This window comes from Nannobrachium achirus (assembly GCF_963921795.1).
Source record: "Nannobrachium achirus genome assembly, chromosome: 6".
Lineage (NCBI taxonomy): Eukaryota > Metazoa > Chordata > Actinopteri > Myctophiformes > Myctophidae > Nannobrachium > Nannobrachium achirus.
Window position 1 is genome coordinate 62,234,227 of NC_137815.1, and position 24,440 is coordinate 62,258,666.

Here is a 24,440-nt window from a genome sequence, read left to right on the forward strand (position 1 = left end):
GAATGTGGGCCAAGTCATAAATAACATTGTGAAGCAATTGAAAGAGAGATGTGCTCAGCTATCTTTAATGTTATCCCACTTGATAGCAGGCAGACATATATATACCCAGACAAATAGCAGACAAATGTACATTAATTCGTTTTAGTGTGGAATATGCTAATTGAAAGAATTATTAAAAAGAGAAAATGTAGCTAATTACTTTGATTACAAATTGTGTCACTGACAGAATAAAAAATTGAATTTCAAGCCATAAAATAATGCACATTGCACTTGTCTTAAGTTATGTGGAAATAAAGCAAATAAAACAGAGAAGTTATCAAGTAATGTCATTTTATCAACTGGCCCGTGGCCCCTTGACATTTTTGTAATGTGGCCCACAGGTTCAGAGGTTTGACTATCCCTGGTCTAGTGCATTGTGACGGGGACAGACTCCCACTTTTTACCAGCTAATACCGACAAGCCACTCCTGACATACTTGTTACTGTGCTACATCAGGCTGCTAACATGTGTCAGTGTCCACTTAACTGACTTCACCAGAACATCAGCATGTTGGAGTGGCACTATTTCCACTCATCTGGTGTATTTTCCTCCCTACAAAGTATTGACTGTATAGCTCAGCACCTAAGGAAGCTATCAGAGGAAGTGTACAGGTTCTCTGCATCTCCATCCTCAAATCATTTAGATCAGCATTTCTTTCTGTGGGTCTTTATCCACATTCTAAATGTTGTTTTAAATGGTGATTAATAATAGATCAACATCTCAGCATTTTCCAATAGGATTACTCTTTGCTGACAGGCTTCCCAGTAAAGATCTCGTTGTGGGACTGGTTAGGTCGATACAGTATGACAAACATTTAAGTTATACTTAGTGGATGAAGAAGGATTTGCTTAAAGCTTACAATCCGTCACCTATTTTAATTAATAAAACAATAGTTAACCAATTTGTATGACAGGATTACCTTAGGATAATAAAATATGAAAAAGCATATCTGCATGGGGGGCTATGAAGTCTTCGGTACCTGTTCAGACAGCGTTCTGTCAGGACCAGGACAGGCGAGACAGAATTCTAAAATGTTTGGATTGTAGCTTTAAATTCATTGATTGATATATGCATATGGGGCATTTCACCATAGACCACAGTGATTTTAATGAATTCTGCACATAATCCCATACATAGCTTATAATATATAGCATACCCCAAACTATGAACCCTGTTGAACAGACACATTTATTTAAGAGTTTATTTGTCCTCCGAGTTATAGCTTCAAGAGAACAGTATGTGTACTACATCTTTGTGACAGCATGGAAATTAGAAAGAATACAGCATGTAAAGCCTCACTTGGCCACACTGCACTGCAGTACTGGTAACAGAGGGTTCTAATGTGCTTATTTATTACTAAATGCAGTGATTTGGGATTTTACAAATGTAAATTGTTGGGGTGAATTAAGAGTGAAAATGTATTTATTGTGTTATAGGTAGAGGCCTCGTATAAGCCATGTGGGCTTCTTGCCTCCTCCTGCAGTGGCACCTTTACTTTTTTGTCTTTGGTGAATAGTTTCTTGTGTTGTTTTTACAATTTGTGGTTTGTCATGTAGTCTATTGGTTGGACTGGGTTTTTATTTCTTTTTAATCACACCTTCAACATGCGGGTTATTTAGAAAGAACGTAGGCCTGTCCTCAACACCCCCTTGATTGGTTATCCTTCATGTTTTTCTGAGACATTCAAGGTGGTGGTACATGTACAGTAAGTTGAAGCCATGATGGAACAGATGGATGACAACATTATGTTCATGGATGAGGAAAATGAGGACAAACCAACATTGTGTGATTCACTTACAGAAGACTTGAGCTCACCAAATACACAGCATAACTCCACAATGAGTCAAACGGGTATGTTTACAATATAGCTTTAAATTAAGCCTAAAATGTCCATGCTGTAAAGAGTTTAATATTATAATGCTATGGCAACAATAAATTCATTGGTTTTGATATACTATCCATTTGTAACTCAGTGTTACAAATGGGTAGTGTTGTACACATGGGTCAGTCTGGTTACATTTGTAAAGTCTCACAGTTGACTTAACACTGAGGATATTAGTGTGTACTGTGTAGCCAACCTGTTGTTAACCTCTTAATGACACCCATTGTTACTTTTTACAGAGACTGAATATACACTTTTGTCAGAGGAGACACCTCATGAGAGTAAAATGTCTTTAGGTAACTGATATGTCTGTAAATATCAAACCATGTGTTACGGTATATTATACAACGTATTCTCTCGATAAGAACAAAATATGCAGCACACACCAATTTGCACTAAACCTCTATTGTCTATCTGTGCACAATGATTAGGTGCAGGTTCAAAGACCCCAGCTGATTTTGGAATGGAGCAAAATATTACAACGTGTGGAGACAACGGAGCGTTGATTATCTGTGGCCCTTGGTCTGCGGAGGAAGGACAACCCAAGCCTCTATGTTCACTGCTGCCATCTTGGTCTGTGGAAAAAGACCAACCCAATCCTCTATGTTCCCAGATGCCATGGTCTGTGGAAAAGGACCAACCTAAGCTTCCATGTTCACAGCTGCCATCTTGGTCTGTGGAGATGGAGAAAAGCCAACCAAAGCCTCTATTTTCACTGCTGCCACCTCCTCTGTCTGTGGAGAAAGACCAACCTATGTCTTTCTGTTCACTGCTGCCATCTTCCAAAGGCCACTGCTCAGTTTATGAAATGAGTCAGACATGTACATCGTTAAGCAGGGGCCAGCACAGCGTCAACACATCTACAGCCCAGACCCAGCAGTCTGATGTGGATGGTAAGAACACTTAACGACTTTCAACGTGGTGTCTCTATTTTGGGTATGTCATTATAGGCAAAAAAAGGAAATTATAATAATAAAGTTCCAACATTTTATGGGGACTGCCCATAAGTCCGAAGGTTCATCAGTCCAAATTTAGTTAGGGTTACTGAGGTTAAGGTTAGGGTTAGGGTTAGAGTTAGGCATAGTATTCTTAACAAATTCGGACTAATAAACCTTCGGACCAATGCCATGGCACCCATTTTATTAGAATAATCCCCATAAATGTCAGGTCTACAAGCTCATAATGTATTGAGAGCTTGTGGATCAGCTATTTTCACCATTGGTTGTACAACGAAGAACATGGGGCTTAAGTGTTTGACTCTGGTGACACAAATAAACATATATATATTTAGAGGTCAATACATTTCTTGATTTGTCTTCTGCTTCTATGGTGCCCTTTCTTGAATGTGAAGCTCTCTTCTTGTCTAGTCTGTCCCCTCTCCTGTTCACAACCTTTCTTTCTTTCCATGAGATCCATGTGCATCCTTCCTCTTGGCATGCCTGTTCTGCCATCCACTGGACTGTACGTTGGCCGCAGTGAGAGGCTGTAATGTCTGTCTAACAACCCTGTGTGGCTGTGATAGTGCCACGCTGGAGCCTCTGATGGGTACGCCCTACCACGCCAACTGTTGTGACTGTCTGCGTGCGTGCAGCTGCTTATGGGACTGGGCCATGTGTGAGTTCTGTATACAGGCCACAGAGTGTCTGGACCTGGCCATGGAAATATCTCAAATGCTCTTCCACTAACCGCTAGCAAATAAACATATTTACACAAGAAAAGATGCCACTCCTTTATTTCACAAAACGTGTTTAAAAGCCATTTTGGTAAGACGAAAAAAAAAACATACCTGTCCTGATCCTGAATAAGTGTAGGAACTTCTATGATGAACAGTCCATTTAGCACTCAATATAATATAAATGTGCCAGTAGGGGTTAAGTAATGGAAAACTTTGGGTAGCACAACTAAGAGCGACTAAAGAGCTGTTGAAAACCTTATGGGACCAGGTGCAACGCAATTAGCAGCACATCTCCATTTTACAGTTCATTGAGAGCAGTGAATAACTTTGATCATCAAATCTACTGGGGATGAAACTGCAATCTCCTCAAAGTGCCTCTAAGTGGAGGATGAGTGTATTGGATATATAGAAATTCTTCTCATTTCTTCTCTGTAATGCCTAATGTATGCTCGGAATATTAAAGTTATTTTTGGTCCGCAACACTGTCATATGATGAAGTATAAATGGGGCTCTAGGAAGCAGCTAGTCTTGTGGCCAGACTGTTGAATCCCACAATTTGCAAATGCTGCCGTCATACACTATACCAGTGGTTCTCAAAGTGGATTCCAGGGAATCTGTGGGTTCCTTTAGGGGGGGTCTAAATTGAAGCATACAAATTTGTAACTCTGACGGTGTACAAATGGAACCAAATGAACCTGTTAAATTGACCCATACAAGTTTGTAACTCTTGACAGTGTACAAATGGAACCAAATGAACCCTAGCAGGTTCATTTGGTTCCATTTGTACGCTGTCAGAGTTAAGGGGAAACCTTGAAATGTGAAAGTTTGAGAAACACTGCACTATACTATACTAGTACACTATACTTTATATAGCATTCGGAGATTGTGGAATAGTTGTCTGGCTACGGGAGAATAGGAAGCAGCCAATCAATGACAGAACAAAGGATGAAAAACTTCAAGAGAACAATCCACTGTAAGAGTAATTCACAACTCATCTGCTGTAAGATGTATGGTACTGAACATGTTATTTGTATTCTGTACTTGTTTTCATATTTTCACAGCTCACAATATACTATAAAATTCAAGTGTCAGTTTTAAAAGATTTGTTTAAGAAAAAGCGAATTCATTAGTAGAACACATCCATGTTAAAAAACTAAACCACACAAATAGGTGGGTACTTGTGTTCTTCAAAGCACATTCAACATAACCAGGTTAATTCTGTCAAATTCAATGCCGTTCCAATGGTAATGGCTGTCACACAGAATATTTGCATTGTTTTAGGTGTCACACAACATACAGAACTTAAAATGAAAGACTTGAGGATAGTGGTTGCTTTAAAAGATGGCCAAAGCCTAGTTCATACAATTATTAATAATCCATTCATATACATATTAAGTCCAATATACACTTCAGCAAAAATGTTGCTAGACAAAAATGACACTTTCTTCAGTAAATAGGTTCTTTCTTAAGAGATGTTGCACAACACATTTTTGCTGAAGCATAAATTAGGCGTTACTGTGAGTACATGCAACAAAAACGAAAAAAAGAAAAAAGCCTGCCTATCAATGACATTGATAGACTTTGTACACTGACTCACTAAAACACAGATCTTAGTCAGGAGAAAGTATTTCTCAATCTAGAATTCTGGTATAAAAAATCAAATACTCTACAGCGAAATGGCATAATCTGCATATTTAGGTTATACTTACGAGCAGGTCTATTAACTTAAATTGATCGTAATCAAAAATAAAAAGCAGAAATATATTTCTGGCTACTCTGAATGGGTGTCCTGCTTTGGCTAACTAGCTGCAGCAGCATGTGAGATTTCTCTCATTTATTCTTGTTTGTTAAACATGATGCAAGCAACATGGGTGTCAGGTCTGGAAAAAGTAATACAATGGACATCTTTCATAAAATGCATAGACTACCGTAACATAAGGTGCAATATAAAGGTTGTAAATGTAAATCAAAGTTAAATATTCTCTGATATAATATTAAGTTATTACTTAGCAATGTGCCAATTCACTTTATGGATATCCCTTTGTTAACATTAATGCCAATTTATGCTTTGGCAAGAAAGTATCACACGACATGTTGTTCAACAGAAATGACATACAACAGTTTGCACGACACAGCAAAATGAGCAATGAAAATGAGCATGCACTTGATGCCATTAAACCCTGATTCCAGTCAGTAGAGAAAAAAAGGGGAAAGAATATATAGGCCATGTACAAACTATATATATACACTGTATATATATATGTTACGGAGGTGATCCGAACCTCCCCACCCGGCTTCGAACCCGGGTCTCCCGCACGACAGTCCAATATCTTAACCATCACTCCAAAGGGACATCCCTATGGAACGAGAGCAGATACTAGAGTTTTGAGGATTCAGGCTGGGGCTGCGACTCTCTCCGCCACACTCACCCCCCTTTGACCTCCTCCTACGGGGAAGCCCGGATCCGGGTCACGGCACCAATGTAACAGAGGTGATCCGAACCTCCCCACCCGGCTTCGAACCCGGGTCTCCCGCGCGAAAGTCCAATATCTTAACCATCACTCCAAAGGGACATCCCTATGGAACGAGAGCAGATACTAGACTTTTGAGGCTTCAGGCTGGGGCTGCGACTCTCTCCGCCACATATATATATATACATATATATATATATATATATATATATATATATACATATATATATATATATATATATATATATATATATATATATATATATATATATATATATATATATTTAGGGCTGGGACAACAAACGCAAAGGGAGAAGTAGCCGATCAGAGCGCTTTGGTTGGCCCAGTGGATGCGAGATTTAGATTTAAAAAAACTCACTCGTTGATTCACTCATACAACAAAATGTGTTTTACTTGAAAAAGAAATGCTTCTCGAGTAAAATATTAATATGCGATTAAAATGCGATTAATTAATTACAAAGCCTGTAATTAATTAGATGATTTTTTTTAATCGTATCCCAGCCCTAATATATATATATATATATATATATATATATATATATATATATATATATATATATATATATATATTTAGGGCTGGGACAACAAACGCAAAGGGAGAAGTAGCCGATCAGAGCGCTTTGGTTGGCCCAGTGGATGCGAGATTTAGATTTAAAAAAACTCACTCGTTGATTCACTCATACAACAAAATGTGTTTTACTTGAAAAAGAAATGCTTCTCGAGTAAAATATTAATATGCGATTAAAATGCGATTAATTAATTACAAAGCCTGTAATTAATTAGATGATTTTTTTTAATCGTATCCCAGCCCTAATATATATATATATATATATATATATATATATATATATATATATATATATATATATATATATAGTGTACATACATACACACACACACACGCACACACAAGTGTATACAGTATATACAGTATAAATATACACATACATGCATACTAAAGGTCGCTTTGCCGGTAATTGCTGGTTTTGACTGATTGTTTATGACAAAGAACGGAAAATATAAATCTCTCCGGCCATCGATTGACAAAGACACAGCAGTTCATTAGGCTATAATAACTAGAAAGGTGCAATTCTGAGAAATTGCAATGCAAGTGTAATGGAATTGAGTCGTGGGTTCACACTAGAAAATAGTTCCTGAAGAATTCCCTCTTACCTATTTTTATTATAAATTGTGATGTCACGTAAAGCTCGACTAATCCTCAAATCCAATATATTGTCCAATCAGAAAAGGGACATACGGATAGGGACGTATATGCATACTGCACTGCAGCCCAATCTGTAGTGCGAGTACGAGTAGTCCGGTCAACATTTCTATACAGCTTGAGGAACCGAATAAAACAGGGCACCACTCCTCCAATGAACTCAATGGACTTTTGGGGTTGTTCTAGAAACAACAACAATAATAACAATAATCTAGTTGCCCTGTTAAAGCAACTAGATTAACCAATTATCACCGAAAATACGGCACATTTCAAATCCTCTACTTAAGCTCTGTCTCTCTCCCACAAACACACTGTTAAAGCCATACTGTGTAAGTTGCCCAACTAGTGGTCATTAGCCCTATAGCAAACCGCGGTCGTACCTTCAGACCCCCGCGTCTGCCTCCACCTCGCTGAGATCTATCTTTTAAGGGGTCCCTTGTTCCTGTGCGTTCAGTAATTCCAGAGATACGGACTCCTTCACCCTGCCTGGTAGGCGAAATTACCTAGAGAAGGGATGGTACAAACGGGCGACAACAAATATGGCTGCCATAGCGACCCCACTTCAAGATGCGCTGTGATTGGCCGGCAGTTGTATAACCCTCGCTGTGATTGGCCGGTAGTGTGATGACGCAATTTTGGCGCGAGATCCGGTCCACGGCAAGGATCTCAGTTTACATATAGAGAAGGCTTTACAGGCTGAAATTCACGGCGCGGATCTTCTAAAACTTTTGTGATTTAATAGTTAGGAGAATTTTAAGATTTGTTTTATAAAAAAAGTTACATAGTACAACTTTAAGTTACACATATCCATATATCCACACTGAGACGGTCACATGACGCACATCCAGGTGAAACACAACGTTAATCATAAAGGTGGACAAGTTAAAACGCTATATTACCACTTGGACTGAAACGCTCTATGAGGAGACTACAAGATCCCCACAAATGCTCAATCAACTTTCCCAAAGCTGTACCAACCAGACACACGGACGGCAACCACATTTAGCTACAGCCTATAATTTATTACCTTAACAGGTCAGCTAAACCACGTTATGAAGGATTAATCTGAAGTGCCCATTTCTTTTGCAGTGCCCTTTGATTAGAAAATGTGTTCAAACGGAATTGATTGTAATGTGATGTGAGAGTGGTCTACTAGCCAACACCAACTCGCAATTGATTGAGAAACCATTACGCAAGCATGTGCTCAATGCATAAATTGTAATGTAGCCAAGATATCCTGCGCATGTGTGTGTATATTACTAAAATAGTTCAATGCAAAATATAATGCTGTAGGTGTTAAAATCCTTTTAAAAAATCCTTAAACTCCTAGCACGACCTCAGATACACACACACACATACATATACTGTACACACACACACACACACACACACACACACACACACACACACACACACACACACACACACACACACACACACACACACACACACACACACACACACATATATATGAATATGGAATCTCTTAATTTGTCATGCCAGTATTAATGAAAAGAAACCTCAAGGCTTCCATCCCTAAAATTACAATATAGTAACCTATATTCAAGCAAACTTCTCTTACGCATTTTATTTTATATTTCTCTTAATTATTATTAATTATCTGAAGGAAAACTAAAAAAATACTTGAGTATTAATTAAAGTCTTATTGCTAAGCCCATGCTACCATTCCACAACATTCCATCTTCACAAGATTGCATTTTATGAGCCCAAACAATCATCTGAGCACGTCCAAGTAGGAACATTAATGTTTAAGCTGAGTAAAACTTAAGAAGATAATGTATTTCCTGCTGATCCAGGATTCATATACGTTTTGATCCTACTGCTGGCTACTTGTTTTCCAAGTTCAATGATACAGTTCATCACGTCGACTGATCTTATCCAAGGAAGGACTGCAGGCTCCCTGACATACTTGTCCCTAAAATCCCATTGTCCGCCTGGTGGACCACTACCTTTGACCTCGTCACAAGTCTTCGTCCATTTCAAGGCTGCTCCTGCGACTGCTCGTTTTGGAGGCACCGGGTGACAAAGGAGAAAACAGTGCCTGTTCCGCCACCCCCTCCGGAGACAGGGTGCACCCGTCGTCCATGAGAATGTCCCCCAGGCCCACGTCTGGGTAGAGTCCTTGGGCAGAGGGGTCATCTAGCTCAGCGAAGCTCAGGCTGCCCAGATCCAGGGGACTGCTGATGGTGACGCCGGCGGGGGAGTCTGAGGAGGGCGGGGAGAGGAAGGAGGCGGGGACGCCCTGTCCCATGGCTGATGATCCCAGATTCAGGAGGTTCTGGGAGGCTCCTCCCGCACTGGGCAAAAGAGGCTGCTGGCCACTCTGGGACGCCTGCAGCTGGTGGAGCAGGGAGGGATCCGAGTTCAGCCCAGACATGGAGGTGGAGGTTGGGATGCCGTGGAGCCGTGCCTGCATCTCCAGTTCCTGCGCAAAACACCAACAGAGGGCGCTAAAGATCTCACAGCCTGACATGAATGACATGTTAAAGGACAACTCCTCCCTAAATCACTTCTAGGCTCATTTTCCTACTTGTATTGATCCAAAATGACTGTCCATAGGGTCTATTAGGCAGAAATGCCCCTGTTGTCCAGTTTCCCCAGCAGAACCCAGCAGCTCTCATAACATAGAGTGGAGCCTATAAGCCTATCGCTCTTACACTATTTGTTGTGGTCAAAAGTGTTTTTATTTTTTCATGAACGTGTTACTAGTTGTTATTACAAACACATCCATGCCATCATTGTCCCACAAAAGCCATCACACTCTGCTAAACAGATGTTATGCTTTTATAAGTTGCGAGGCGTTGTGAGCATGTAGATCGGCTATTTTCACAATTTCTACCTCTAATATTTGACAATTTGGACAATGTTTAATTTGTCATTTTAGAGGTATTAGAAAGTCCTTAAATTGTCACTTTTGATATGTGCAGATACCCTCTATACACTTCAACTTTGTTTACTCTTGAGTGAGAAAACAATGTTTCACATTAGGTTAATCATCTGGGGACCCCCCAAAATAATGCAAGGACCCCCCTGGGGGTTCCGACCCACAGGTTGAGAACCACTGTGTTAAAAGGGATAACTTTGCATTTTTTTAAGGATATACATTTTTACAGCTTTGTATGCCTTTATTGACAGGAAACGAGGAGAGAGAGATGGGGAGTAACATGCAGCAAAGGCCGTCAGGTTCGGGACTCGAACCCGCAACACACTGTCAGGCTACACTGAGCCTAGGGTGCCTGGAACACTACGCCTGCGACACCCAGGCCGACATTGCAATTTTTTGCAAGTCTTTTGAAAAGACTTTGAAACTTATGATAGGATTCTGATAAAAGAAATCGGCAAAGTGAGTCTATAACTATTTCCCTGAATTAGCCTTATTCACGGCCCGCCCACTCAGCAAATTTCTCAGCTTCCCCCGGGTGCTGACATCAATTTAGAAGGGGAAACTATACCAGAAATAGCTGGACTTAAAGCCAACAAATCATTATTTCGAACGGTAAAGTAAATTATAATGCTATATTTACTATCTTGTGTTTTTGATCATGCTAGCCGTATTTTATACTTTACTATTTGGAAATTGCATTAAATTTGCGATTTCTGTGTTAACTCTATAGGCTATAGTAGGATTTTCCCCTTCAAAATGTGACTTCAGCACCCGGGGGATGCTGAGTGGGCGGGCCGTGAATAAGGCTAATTGAAAAGCTCTTTGTACATTAAACCTAATTACTGTCGGGGCACCCGCTGGCCTAGCGGTCCAGGCGCATACCACATAGACTCTGAACCAAATATGAATATCTGTATTTGTCTGTCTGTTTGTCTGTCTGCGGAGGACGCACTGAATCTCTATGTGTTTGGGAGGGGTGTGGGCACCAGCTTTCCCGATTGGCCAAACCGACCTCTTGGCTTAACTGATTGGCCAAGCGTCACGTCCAGTTTGTGCCTTGTTTGTTATGTGGGTACGGGTTCCCTGATTGGCTAACCCGACCTGCTTGCTTCACTGATTGGCTGAGCTTTGCGTCTTTACCTTCGTACCGTTTCACCAATGTGAGATAAGCTTGAGACTACAACACATGTCAGACAACATGTACAACGACTACAACAGGTGAAGATGTATTGCACAAACAGGTGGGTGTGTATTCCTGACATGCATTGTTCCCGACTTGTGTGGCACGCAGGTAGACAAAGTGCTTCATTTACATTTATTTTGAATAAAAATGTCTCACCTGGATACGCAGCATAAGACTCTGGTTTGCATGCTCCAGCTTTTTCTGACGCATCTCCACATCCTTGGCTCTTTGTTGCTCCTTCTGTAACTTCCTGATGTAATCTACTGAAGCTTTCAGAATGGTGCCTTTATTCCACCGCATCTCCCTGTAATGAGTGCCAGCAAATGTTGCAGCAGTGGCAGGGAAAAGTAAAGACAACAAAACAAACAATATCGTCGTTGTCGGGTGGAAACCTTGTATGTCCAAAACCGTTGGTTTGGTATTTATCATTTTAAAAATGATTAAAACTAGTGAAAATAGCCGAAAATAGCTTGTAGATCTGCTATTTTCACTAGTTTTGTGCGACAGTCTTGAATGGTGAAGCAGGGCTTTACTTTACAAAAGACGTGCACATTTGAAACTTGGAGATACGAGGTTTCTGCCCGACAGTGACGATATGTGAGTTCAAGGATTATTCAAAGTGTTTGGCTAATCCGAATTTCACTAAGTTATTATCCTGAGAGCAAACAAGACATCACTCACGGGTCATTAGACTTCGGTATCATACCCCCCAGCTCCTTTATGCGGTCATTGATGTTGAATCTCCTCCTCCTCTCGACTGTAGACAAGCAGGAGTAACCAGGAAGTTGGGAGAAAGAAGGAACAGTACAATTTTACTTCCACTTCTAAAAAGTAGTCAGTAGTAGTCAGTCAGTGGGTAAAGAAAATAGGGAAATGAAACAGAGACAACAAAACTCTTTTGTTTGAATCTGGCTCAGTGATATGTTACACTCCACTATCTGCCATTTAACAAAAATGGAAATGCCTTAAAATTAGAGTTCTCAACGGGCCTGAAAATCAAGGCCCGGCCCTAACTGGGCCGGCCCGAGGCCCTACCCGGCCCTACTAATTAGCATACATTTTAGGCCCTACCCTACCCTAAATGTCGGTCGGGTTCGGGTATGGTCGGGTTCGGGCAGAATTTGAGAACTCTACTTAAAATATCTATTCTAAACAAAAAGCTAACTTACTGAGGTTATGGTTGTCCTTCTTCTGCCTTTCTTTCATTAGAGCTTTGGCATCAGTTTCTGAAAAACACGTTCGCATGAGGTTGTCGGTTACTCAAAAGCAAGCATCCACAAATGTTATGTTTCTGACGAACATAAGTAAACTTTTGAAGGGAAATAAAACATATACAAAGTATATACAAAGCTTTTATTCCTGTACCAGTGAATTCCCTTTTAATGTTTGGAAGATCAGCAGGGCACGAGTTGCTGACAGTGAGAGTAGGTGTTGCCATTCCAGGGCTATGGTAGACATCCAAGAGATTCCCAGGGAGCTACAAGAAACACGTATTGTTGTGTTATAAGCATTAAATAATGGGACACTGAATCAATCGCAATAAAGAAGTGCTGATAGTGAGAGAAAGATGCCACCTGTCCTGTAATCTCAATTCATCTGTGGTTAATGCAGAATCATAGTTTAAGAAGATAGATCTCTGCAGCACCAGATCAAAGGCTTACAATAACATTAAAAGAGTAGTCCACCTTCTATTAATTACTCATGCCATGGAGACTTGAGTTTATTAATATTTATTTTGTATTTTTCACATTCCTAAGACACAAAATTGATTATAGTGAATTTACGCCCATTGATTCCGGATGGGGACCCAAAATGCATTCGGGTCCCCATCCAGAATCAGTGGGGGTACATTTATTGTAATTAAATTATTGTCTTAGGAATGCGACTAAAACCAAAAAATATTATTGAACTCAAGTTTCCATCGCATGAGTAATCAATAGGAAAGAAAAGTCATTTTGGTGGTGAACTACTCCTTTAATGTCATACTCAACAGTCAACACATGACAAAACGAATTGATAAACTTCACAAAAAAACTATTTTGATACATGCAAGGTAATAAAGCATTTTAAAATATATTGCATATATAAACCACACACAGAGCAGTGCTCAAAATGTACTATTACATTACACTTTTCTAGATTTGTACACGGCAAACTATGAATCTGAGGTGATGTCCAAATCATAAGACATTTACCTTACATTGCTTCTTTCTCCTTTCATCCAACAACAAAACCATAATCCTCATTTTCCGTTTTGTGTCAAAATGTATGTATAAAAGCCACTTTCCTCTGACAAAACTAGCAGCAGGTCAATTGATACTTTGGAAGAGCACAACATACTGTGATGCTTCTCCCCAACATGCCTCCACTGAAAGCCTACCCCGCCCAGCAAACACTTCCCTGACGAATAGTAACTGAGTGCCAAAAGTATATATTTACTCCTACAACACTGGACACTCATATCAGAATTCCACATGGAACGGAGCCATTCCACTCAAAGAACAATATCCTATAATGCACTAATACTATACTATTCACTAACACCCCTCATTATAGAAATGTACATTTACTGAAGGAACTCATAACCTATGAAGGTAGCTTTAGACATGAAATGTCTGTAATGGCGATGGTCTAATAAATACATGTTGTACATACCGTGCTAGGCAATTGAAGACCTGAATCAATTAATGACATGATGTCATCATTGAAGCTTGATTCTAGACTAATGATGTTGTCGATTACATCGTCAATCTGGAGGGAAAGCAGAACAAAAAAAATGCAATACATATCTTTATCATTCAATTACATATTTTAAACAAATTGGTAATTTGTGTGTATAATATGTATACACCATTTTTTTTCTCTCCATAAAATGGCCTTGTAAATGTAATGTAGCCTATATAACCGTTTAAGGGCTCATCATAAAGGAGGGGACAGTGTGTAAGTGAGGTGCTGATATCATTAAGCCGTTGGTGCAGTATTTAACATCATATTGTGACACCAGGCCAACAAGAGTAAGATGAGAGAAGAAGGCATGCATCGTCAGAGTGGGACCTTCGGCAAATCATTACAGAACAAAGTAGAAAAAGTGCTCCTTGGAGCAGGTCTCCCCGCCAGGTCAGGTAGGTTATTGTTGGGCAGCTTTGTTCGGAATACAGTCATGACTATAAACATAAGGTGTACGGTACCAATTTGTGTGATGTTTGGACAAAATGTGTACGAGTAATGTAAAAAAAAAGAAAATTGTTTAGCCAAAATTTGCCTCTGGTGGCACAATAATAGTCCAAATTGAAAAGGGTGGCATTTCTTCCTTAACCTTTCACGACAATCGGATGCTGTGTCATGATTTGAGGCATTCTGTTGAGAACGAGCCACTCCTGTAACTTTCAATGCCAATCTTATCCAATCAGGATGGAATATGAAATGTCGTTAAGATCCACATCGATCTTGATAACACAACTATAGAAATACTGTGCACCGATTTGCGCGATGCTTGGACCAAATCTGTAAGAGTAATATCATAAAATGTGTTTTATAAAGATCAGCCTCCTGGTGACATTATAAAAGGCTGATGTGGAAAAATGCAGGGCATAGGTTTTTCCTTGGCCTATTATAGGGAGTGTGCCTGCAGAGTTTTACACAGATCGGTCCAGTTACAGGGTTAGAAATGGGAATCTGCCTTAGTTATAGCGCTACCATGAGGCCGATTTGAATAATTTGGAGCATGATCCAGGGAGCGTGAGCAGTTTCACGTCGATCGGCAGAGACTTTACTGAAGACAGTAAAACGCAATTGAGGGATGTGGAACATTTTTATAGCAACCCACCCCACTGAAGATAAATGAATCAACCAATGATATAAAATAAAATCCCATACTTCCTCTTTGTTGGATCCGAGGTTGAGCAGAGCCATGGGACTGTTGGGAGCACTGTTAGCTGTAGGACCCATCTCTGGGGCTGAACTGGACTGTGGCACGGGGGAGACCACCAGGGTTTGAGTGACCACCCTATTGCCCAGAGTGGTTGACAGATACTCCTTCAGCTGCTGCTTCTGCGACTGTTGGATGTGGTACTTAGTGGGGTTCTCCAGGTGGCTCTGCACCTAAAAATATGAAATAAAGAAAATCACACTAATGAATCAATAATACACAAGGGACTGGTATAATGTGATACCACATCTACCGGTGTGACACGGAGCACAGAGAGTACCTTAACAGGGGGTCCGGGACCCCTAGGGGGTCCTCAGAGTTAATACAGGGGGTCCTCAAAATCTTCCAATCCTTTTTATATTAACAACTTGAACCATAGTGTCCATATTCTAAGAACTGTAACCAAAAATAGCAGATCTACAAGCTCACAACGCCTCGCGCCGCAAGCTTGTAGATCGGCTATTTTCGGCAAAGAGGTTTGGTGGTGTAGAGGAGAAAAAGAGCAGACTAAGTACAGAGTAAAAGGTCAAGTTTATTAGGTAATGACGGCTCAAGTGGTTAAATATTTGAAAACACAAATTGACATGAATCCAAAATACACTGATGATCGTGCTGTCAAACAATGAAACTATATGGAATCTATGAAAAGGTTGAGGGGGTCCCTGCTTCATCTCTCTCTCAACTAAGGGGTCCTTGGCCTGAAAACGTTGAAGACATGGAATGCCTAACACGTCCACACACAAGATAAAGATTCCCCCCGCGGAGTGCTGCGGCCCCGTAATCACGTTCAGGGACGGGTTAACTGGTTACCATGGTAATCAATAGCCCCCACGTTCCCGTGGGAGGGAGTGAGCGAAAAAACTTGGTTTCTCATGATTCCTCGCAGAATACAACATCCATGGACTTTCGGATCATGCCATTGAATTGTATTCATCCTGGCTGCAGAAACATGGATATACTGTATCTCCAACTCTTTTCCCATATCGCCCATTTGGTCAAAACGGCCTGTTGTCTATGGACCATAATGTACACACGGAGCATCGCGATTGTATTTTTTATTTTTTCCGCATGAAAGAAAAGACCTTTGGCGGTCGTGGACGGGAACAGCCGAAAATCTGGTAAATATTAATAACTTAAGAAAAACATCAGGGATCTCCATATATGGGCATAAAAGGGATTATGTTGTTCCCATGACATCACAAGATACAATCCATTTTATGCCCATACATGGAGATCCCTGTCTGAACCAGCCACACCACTGTGATGTCACCTGTTTATGCCCATATATGGAGAGATCCCTGCTCTGAGTAATTGACATCACTGTGATGTCACCTGTGATTTCACGGTGATGTGTCAGGGGAACCACAGGGTCAGGCGTTATAGACAGAGAAACAGACAAGCTGTGACCATTCACATACTAAACTGCGACCTACGGTCGCAACTAATGTAGCCAGCCATGTGTGTCAATGTTTTCAACTGAAAGTCAAGTCAATGTTTAATCATCAAAAAACAAAGTGTAAAATAAAAGCAAAACTATGCAAGAAAAAAGGGTCTTACTTTCAGCACTTCCACAGGCACCTGTGCTGGAGGTGGTCGAGCAGCGTTTGGAGGCAGTGTGACGGAGATAGCTGGAGTGGAGTCAGAAGGCTTGAGCTGAGAGACGGTGGCCTGATGCTGAGCCTCACGTCTCTCCTGCTCCTGGGCCTGCTCCCGCATCAACTGCTGCCGCATCAGCACACGTGACGACATGGTGGCGGGTGTATGAATGAAACCAGATCTAGGGATGAAACTGAAAGACAAGTGCAAACAAAAAAAGCTGAGCTTGTAAATTGGCTATTTTCTTCAAAGTGAAGTGGTGTAGAAGTAGAAGGAAAAAAGAGCCAACCAAATGCAGGGCTGACCCTGGCCAAAAGTTTGGAGGGTTTAACTGGTTACACTTATCCAATAAAAACAAGATTACTTGCCTCAAATTGACTCAACTTTAACTTATTTATTTAAAGGCACTGTTACATGTTTGACTCAATAAAGTATATATAAAAAAAGAAAAAACAAACGTATTTATGTTCATACAGAAGAACCGTTTCACAGCTATAGGTAACAAAGCTGAGGGTTATCACTGTTGATTCTTAGGTATTACTGTGTACTAGCATGGACAGCTTCTGTACAGTAAACTTCAGGCTGGCACTGTGGCACATACTGTAGACAGAAATATAAAATCAAAAAGGAAACACACCCACAAGTAATGCCATTACCTTCAGTTGCATTGTAGTACATACATTATAATATATAATATATTGCCTGTAATAACAGGCAATATAGAACACAGGTAAAACCAATGACAATTAGGCCTAGTCTTTCTCTATGTGTTTGTGTCAGACCATACAGGAGTTGTCCATGCTGGTACAGTTACAAATCAATAAAACAAACAGAATCTGTCAACTACCTTCAGCTGCATTTAACAACGTCTATTATGACACGTCAAAATGTCCTCGATGAAAACTAAACTAGTCTAGTCAGAAAAATAGTCCTCCTGAGCCTATAATTACAGACCAAACAGACGTCACAACATATTCCACCTGCTCCTGTTCCAAGAACAAGCTCCAACATGTTATTTACATGTGGTCGTTGGGCGGGGGGGCAGTCTGGCAGAAGGGGGGAATGCCACACTAAACCTGCACCAAAGCCACGATGTTTTTTTTACCATAAACTTCCCCATGTCAACGACACGGTGCTAATCCATATAACGAGCACCTAGCTGAGACTGTAATGTTAGCTGAGGAGGTCTATACTGTTAGTTAACGCGGCCTACTGTTAACGCGCATAACAAGCTCAAGCTAATGCCATTGTTATGATTTGACTGTAGCCTTTTAAAGGTCTCTTATTAACCTGCAAATGTCACAATACGCGTTTATTCATCACTTTCTAAGCAAGTTGATCACATTTACCGAGCGTACGTTCAACCAGATCGATGAAACGAGCGGTGTCAGCTAGCCGAGGCAAAGTGAAAATAGGAAGTGGGCTTTAATGAAACTAAACGTTAGCGTAAATTAGCTATGTAACTCCCGAGGACGTTATTTAAGGGTAAAGGAGTAACGTACTGTGGTATATCTGTGCAACTTGGCCACTTCTTCCACTCTAATCCCCCAAATCCTCCGCTTTTTTATTAGCCATGGTGTTTGTTATTGGATGTGACTAAAGTGTTGAAATAGCGGTGCAGCTCGGTGTTGTTTACTCCACAACTGAGGTCATTTAACTGACGCACGTCACCCGGAAACGTTTGGTTGCCATGGGATAAGGTTACGTGATCGTCAAAATAAAAGTCAACTCTCATGCTCTGAAATATTCAATAGTAGTAGGGCATGTTTCCCAAACAGTGGGTCGGGAGACTCGGGACCCATTTGTGTGTCCCTTTTATTTTTTTGTTTCCTACATTTTGTTTTTGATTTTCAAAAAACATACCAAAAAAAAGCTAAATTTGACATGAATGAAAAACAAATTCAATTATTATTTTTTTTCTTCAGTAATTTCACGAAGGAGTAAAATAAAAAATAAATTACATACATTGGCACTTGGCAGCCCTGAGGCAGAGGCAGCACAGCAAGGTACAAAGAAAAGAAAGTCGCAATAGAGCACCTGTATGAGATATGTAGCAATTATTATTATTATTTTTTTTCATGAGCATGCACGCAGCCTAATAAAATATATTTATTCTCTCTGGGCTGGCTGATATTCCGCCCCCAGCCCTCATGAAGTAGTACATCAAACAAACCATTTTTAATACATTTGTTTATATTTTAGGCATATCCAATCCAGCCCCATCAGTTGCTCCTTTCCCATAATAATAATAGTAATAGTGTAGCAAATAATTTCATAGTGAACAGTTGTCCACTAGCAGCTGTTACATGGACAGCCACAGGTTGGTGCTCCAGAGCTGTGCCACCAAGCTCGTCTGAATTTGATTTGTTGTGATTTGTGGCTATTTAAAAAAAATTTTTTTTTAAGAATTTTCCCCAATTAAATGTCATGATGCCTACTTACTTAATCAGAATATGCTAGAGAACTTGTATTTAAAAAAACAAATTTGCCATTTGTATAATCGATATGTAAAATGTGTTGCATTGGTAGTTTCAATCAAAAGAATATCTGTTGAAAAGCAGTACATGGAAGATTTATATTAATGAAAATACAAAATAGATTCAATCAGTGGATCATGATCTTTTATTTTCATCAGTAGATTTAGTGGGCGTCTGGGAACCGGAGGGTTCCTGGTTCGAACCCCAGCTCCAAATGAGAAGGTTGGCTTGGTCCACTGTGTCGCTGTTAGATAAAGGCACTATGCAGAGCATTTGGAAATGCAGACCATTCAAAATGTGAAGTTCATTGCAGATGTCAAGGTATCCGAGAGGTTGGTTGCAATTTTATCTGTAAAGAGTAAAACAAAACAAGTTGTTAACAAATTACTTGGTAGAATAATAACTATAACCTGTCAATTAAAATGTTTAGAACAGGGGTCTTCAACAGGGGTTCCGGGACCCCTAGGGGGTCCTCCAAATCTTTGTGTAATAGAAACACTTTAACCCTAGTGTCCATATTCGGAGAACCTTGGCCAAAAAAAGCAGGTCTACAAGCTCACAACACCTTGCGCGCTGTGAGGCGTTGTGAGCTTGTAGATCGGCTATTTTTTGGCAAAGAGATTTTGTGTAGAGGGAAAAAAGAGCAGAACATAGAGAAAGGCCAAGTTTATTAAGTATCGACGGTTCAAGTGGTTAAATATCTGAAAACACAAATTGACATGAATCCAAAATAACACTGATGATTGTGCTGTAAAACAATGAACTATATGGAATCTCTGAAAAGATAGTGGGGGTCCCTGCTTCATCTCTCTCTCAACTAAGGGGTCCTTGGCCTGAAAACGTTGAAGACCCCTGGTTTAGAACAAACCTGCTCTCTTCTGCTTTTTCTTCCTCTTCTTGTTGGCAGCTAGGAGTGCCTGGCCCTGTTGCAGAGGGTCTACCTTCACAATGTCCCACAAATCCATAGTCTTGGCTGCTGCATCATCTGCAGAACCACCAGTCTTTGACTTCTGAGATTTTATCTCCACCGTCATTGGTCCAAACTATTTTGTAAAAACAAAGAGAGAACAAAGGAGAGAAAGGAGATATGTGAATAGAACTTTTCAAAACCTAGAAAATGATACAGCTTTTTGCCAACCACCTAGGTTTCAAAGAGTGCAATACCTCTGGATCTTGTTGGTCTTGCATAGATTCAGATTCATGATCTTTAAATTCTTGCTCTTCTACACAGCAATCATTCATTTCCAGATCACAAGTTGGTTCATCCTGACCACCTTGAGTCATTCCAGCCGTTGCCATGCAGAATCCCACTTGGACATCCATACAAGAGGACCCTGAAAGAGTTATTTTATAAAACATGTATGAGAGTAATTACTAGTGCGTTTGGGGTCAAGAATATCAAGCCCCCAATGGTTTAATTGATTGAAAAACCAAACAACTTAGTTTAGATTTAGATCCCAGGTGCAATTTAACATAGATTGTGTCTTATGAATTGTCACTTTAATCAGAAATAACTGCTAGTCTTTCAGGATAATCCGTTCACCTACCTGCCAATACCTCCTGATTTCCCTTCTCCAGTTCATCCCAGTCAAATGCTTTGCCCATCTCTGTAACAAACTCTGCACTGATATGGGTGGGGAGAGTGTGGGTTTCTGGGGGATGTGTAAAGTAGCTGATCTTTCCCCTACACAACACAATGTACATGGGATGCCAACATTAGATTATATTGTTAGAAAGTAGATTTTATTTCAATGCTATACATACAAATTGCGGACTTTTACTAACCCTGTCCAATCCATTAAGACACTCTTTGCTGCTTTGTCGCTATCAGGTAGGCCTCCCTTTCTCAGCTTGCCTTGTCGTCGGGCAAGCAATGCCAAGAACTCCGGAGCTGTTTGGAAGTTTGGAACTCCGTAATGCTCCATGATCTTTGGATGGAACATTGCATTTGTGACAATAAGTACAAAACGTAATCAAGCCAGGTACCAATGGTCTAACTTTAAAAAAACAAAAAAAAAAAAATATATATATAAAAAATATAAAAAAAACAGATATACCTGTGCTTTATTACAGCGTCGCAATATGGCCTCTACTGGAGGGAGGGGATCAACAAGCTGTTCAATCTTTACACAGTTACGAAGAATCATTGCTGCATCGGTTGTTGAAGTTGCCATTACAATGCCAGGGCAGTCCAGAAGTTTAATGTGTTTGTCCAAATGCACCTCTTGAAGGCACCTGTAACCAATCAGATGATAGTAGTGTAGTGGTACAAGGCAAGCAGACATCATGCAGACCTTTAGCAGTACATATCGCAGAATTTATACTTACTTTGTCACCCCAGGAGTGGCTCCAACATTGCATGCCCGGGCCCGTTTCAGACTGTTTATCAGACTACTCTTTCCCACATTGGGAAAACCTATAAAACATTGATGGTTGGTCATTATACATCATGCATATCTGCTTTGATTTTTGCGATGCAACAATGTGACATGTGGTGCTCACCTACAACACCCACAGTGATGGCCGTCTTTATGTCGACAGTACGACAGTAATTCCCCAGAAGTTTCATCAAACAATCTGCTCCAATGCAAGCACTGCTACCAAGGAGCTCTGACGTGGCTTTTGTCACAGGTACGTTACTTCGCTGCTGCTCATGGAGGGTCACAAACAAAATAATTTAAGGTAAGTGGATTGCACCTTCTGCATATGAACATTGCTCCACAGTTTTAACCCATTTAGGCCTGAACACAATATGACGCAATATTTTATGCTTTAAATATAAAAAAATAGCAGATATACAAGCTCACAGCGCGGCACCGAGTGCCGCGCTGCGAGCTTGTAGATCTGCTATTTTCGAAAAATCGTGAAAATTAGAATTTTGACCCGATTCTATAAGTGTCTTTTGAATCCTTCTAAGATTTTTGGAAAAAACCTATGTTTCTATGTCAGCAATCTGGCCAGCCATCGTCAAAGAAAAGGTCCTTTTCACTTGACTGGAGCTCAGTTAGTCTGTTCTTGAGAGACTACTATGTCAGTGGTTCTCAAACCTTTTCATGTGAAGGACCCCCAAAATGATATTTATTTGGCCACAGACCCCCATTTCAAAATATCTAGTTCCAGGGACCAACCAGAAGCAAAATTTGAGTTACAAACGTTCGCTTTGAAAATACATATATTCAAAGATTTGCACACATTTTCACGACTTTTTCAAAAATAGCTATTTTTCACTGGTTAAAGCATTCAATAATTCTAGGCCTAATCATACCCTCTAAAAATAAAAAAAGAAATAATGACTAAACTTGCATACCAAGTTCTTATTTTGCATCTGAGTAGAGGCTTTAAACGCCACAGTGGGAAACTCGTTGCGTAGATACTTGATCCATTTCTCGACAATTTCCTTTGACACCAGATCTATAAACACAAAGTAAAAGTGACAAATAATGATAAATGGGATTGTTGAAACAAAATAATTTGGGGTTCAATCAAATTTAGATGCACATAAAATTATCATGAAACCATGTTATGTGAATTTCTCCTGTCCACCTACCAATTTTATTAAGCACTAGAACTATTTTCTTGTTGGTTCCACTCTGGATGACTGCCTGCTCCACCTGAGGGCATCGGCAGCCAAGAGGGTCACGTGCATCCAGAACTTCCAAAATAACATCCGAGGCCTCAACCACCTGAAGAGAATGTAAATTTAACAAGACTGCACCTCTGACAAGGAGCAAACTTGCACCTTTTCTTAAGTACTTTTTTCTTAAGTGCCTTTTATTTTATATATATATATATATATATATATATATATATATATATATATATATATATATATATATATATGTGTGTGTGTGTGTGTGTGTGTGTGTGTGTATTATATTAAAGTGATCCCTGACTAATACAACAAATATGTCTTAATACATTATAATTGTCCTCTATAACTACAATGTAAAATTAAAAACACCTTAAATATTTTATTTCTTCTAGAAATAGCTAATCTTTCACTCAGTAGGGGAAATGCCTGTCACAAGTTGATGATGTCATAAATGTCATGTGTCATTTTTATGGCATGCATGTGCAAATAAAAAAAAGCACAAACACATTTGAAATATTGATTTGATGCTCATATTAACCATAGGAAGTATTAAGTTTGTTTTTATTTTCACATGCATCATATGCCATAAATTCCATAGGGATAGATGTGTACCTACCTTTTTGAATTCTCTGTAATAAGCCTTTCTTGAGCTCTCAGTCTCAAAATTGACATGCTTCTCTAAATTCTGCATTTCCATCTCCTGCAAATATAGAGGAGAAAAAGCGATCAACACATATGAAACTGATCAAGTAAGTAATTATGCAACGTGTATTTGTGTTTCCCTTATTATTTAAAGGGGTTGATTACCCTCTGCTCAAACTGCCTTTGGCGCTGTAGAATATCATTTTGAAAGGTTAACAAGTTTCTCCTTTTCATCAGCTGTTGTCCTCTTGAGATTCTCTGCTTTTCTTGGAGGGCCTCCAGCTGATATCCAACAATATAAAACAATAATTCAAAGTTCAAATAAAGAAAATACAAAAGCATTTTTTTATATTTTAAACAGAGATGAAGAGTGTCAATAAATCACCCGTTGCCTCCTGACATCTTCTGGATTTCTGTGGTCCTTGCCACGCCATGGTGATGATTTAGTTGTCTGACCAGAGGCATCGCTCTTTTCTCCATCTTGAGCCTTAAGAGGGGAAAATGGCACAACAAGTGTTTTTAACTAAAAAATGATAATTAAATTCAGTAGAGGGTGCGGTTCTATAGTATGGGGCTACCTGTACAGCTTTTCCATTTTTTAAAGATTTGTTTTTGGGCTTTTTATGCCTTTATTTGATAGGATAGTAGACTGACAGGAAATGGGGAGAGAGATGGGAAATGACATGTTGCAAAGGTCGTCCGGATCGGGAATCATAGCCTAGTATGTGGTATGCGCCTTAACCACTAGGCCAGCGGGCTCCCCACAGCTTTTCCATTTAGTTAATTCATGACAGTGAGCAGTTTGTA

At 39.9% G+C, this 24,440-nt stretch overlaps 1 protein-coding gene across 1 annotated transcript in view; it reads right to left on the minus strand.

Moving 5' to 3' along the window:
- Positions 1 to 8,718: 8,718 nt before the first annotated feature.
- Positions 8,719 to 24,440, minus strand: part of gnl3l (G protein nucleolar 3 like) — a 16,778-nt gene continuing 1,056 nt past the window's right edge. The window contains exons 3-22 of the mRNA XM_080728634.1: positions 24,019 to 24,120; positions 23,799 to 23,915; positions 23,608 to 23,691; positions 22,947 to 23,082; positions 22,707 to 22,810; positions 21,902 to 22,046; positions 21,728 to 21,815; positions 21,457 to 21,634; positions 21,185 to 21,327; positions 20,947 to 21,083; positions 20,564 to 20,733; positions 20,264 to 20,442; positions 16,884 to 17,103; positions 15,275 to 15,499; positions 14,054 to 14,149; positions 12,764 to 12,875; positions 12,568 to 12,624; positions 12,080 to 12,155; positions 11,555 to 11,702; positions 8,719 to 9,756 (exon numbers count right to left, since the gene is read on the minus strand). Coding sequence (XP_080584760.1) covers positions 9,292 to 9,756; positions 11,555 to 11,702; positions 12,080 to 12,155; positions 12,568 to 12,624; positions 12,764 to 12,875; positions 14,054 to 14,149; positions 15,275 to 15,499; positions 16,884 to 17,103; positions 20,264 to 20,442; positions 20,564 to 20,733; positions 20,947 to 21,083; positions 21,185 to 21,327; positions 21,457 to 21,634; positions 21,728 to 21,815; positions 21,902 to 22,046; positions 22,707 to 22,810; positions 22,947 to 23,082; positions 23,608 to 23,691; positions 23,799 to 23,915; positions 24,019 to 24,120 — 2,982 coding nt within the window. The 3' untranslated portion in view covers positions 8,719 to 9,291. The remainder of the gene's footprint in view (positions 9,757 to 11,554; positions 11,703 to 12,079; positions 12,156 to 12,567; positions 12,625 to 12,763; positions 12,876 to 14,053; positions 14,150 to 15,274; positions 15,500 to 16,883; positions 17,104 to 20,263; positions 20,443 to 20,563; positions 20,734 to 20,946; positions 21,084 to 21,184; positions 21,328 to 21,456; positions 21,635 to 21,727; positions 21,816 to 21,901; positions 22,047 to 22,706; positions 22,811 to 22,946; positions 23,083 to 23,607; positions 23,692 to 23,798; positions 23,916 to 24,018; positions 24,121 to 24,440) is intronic.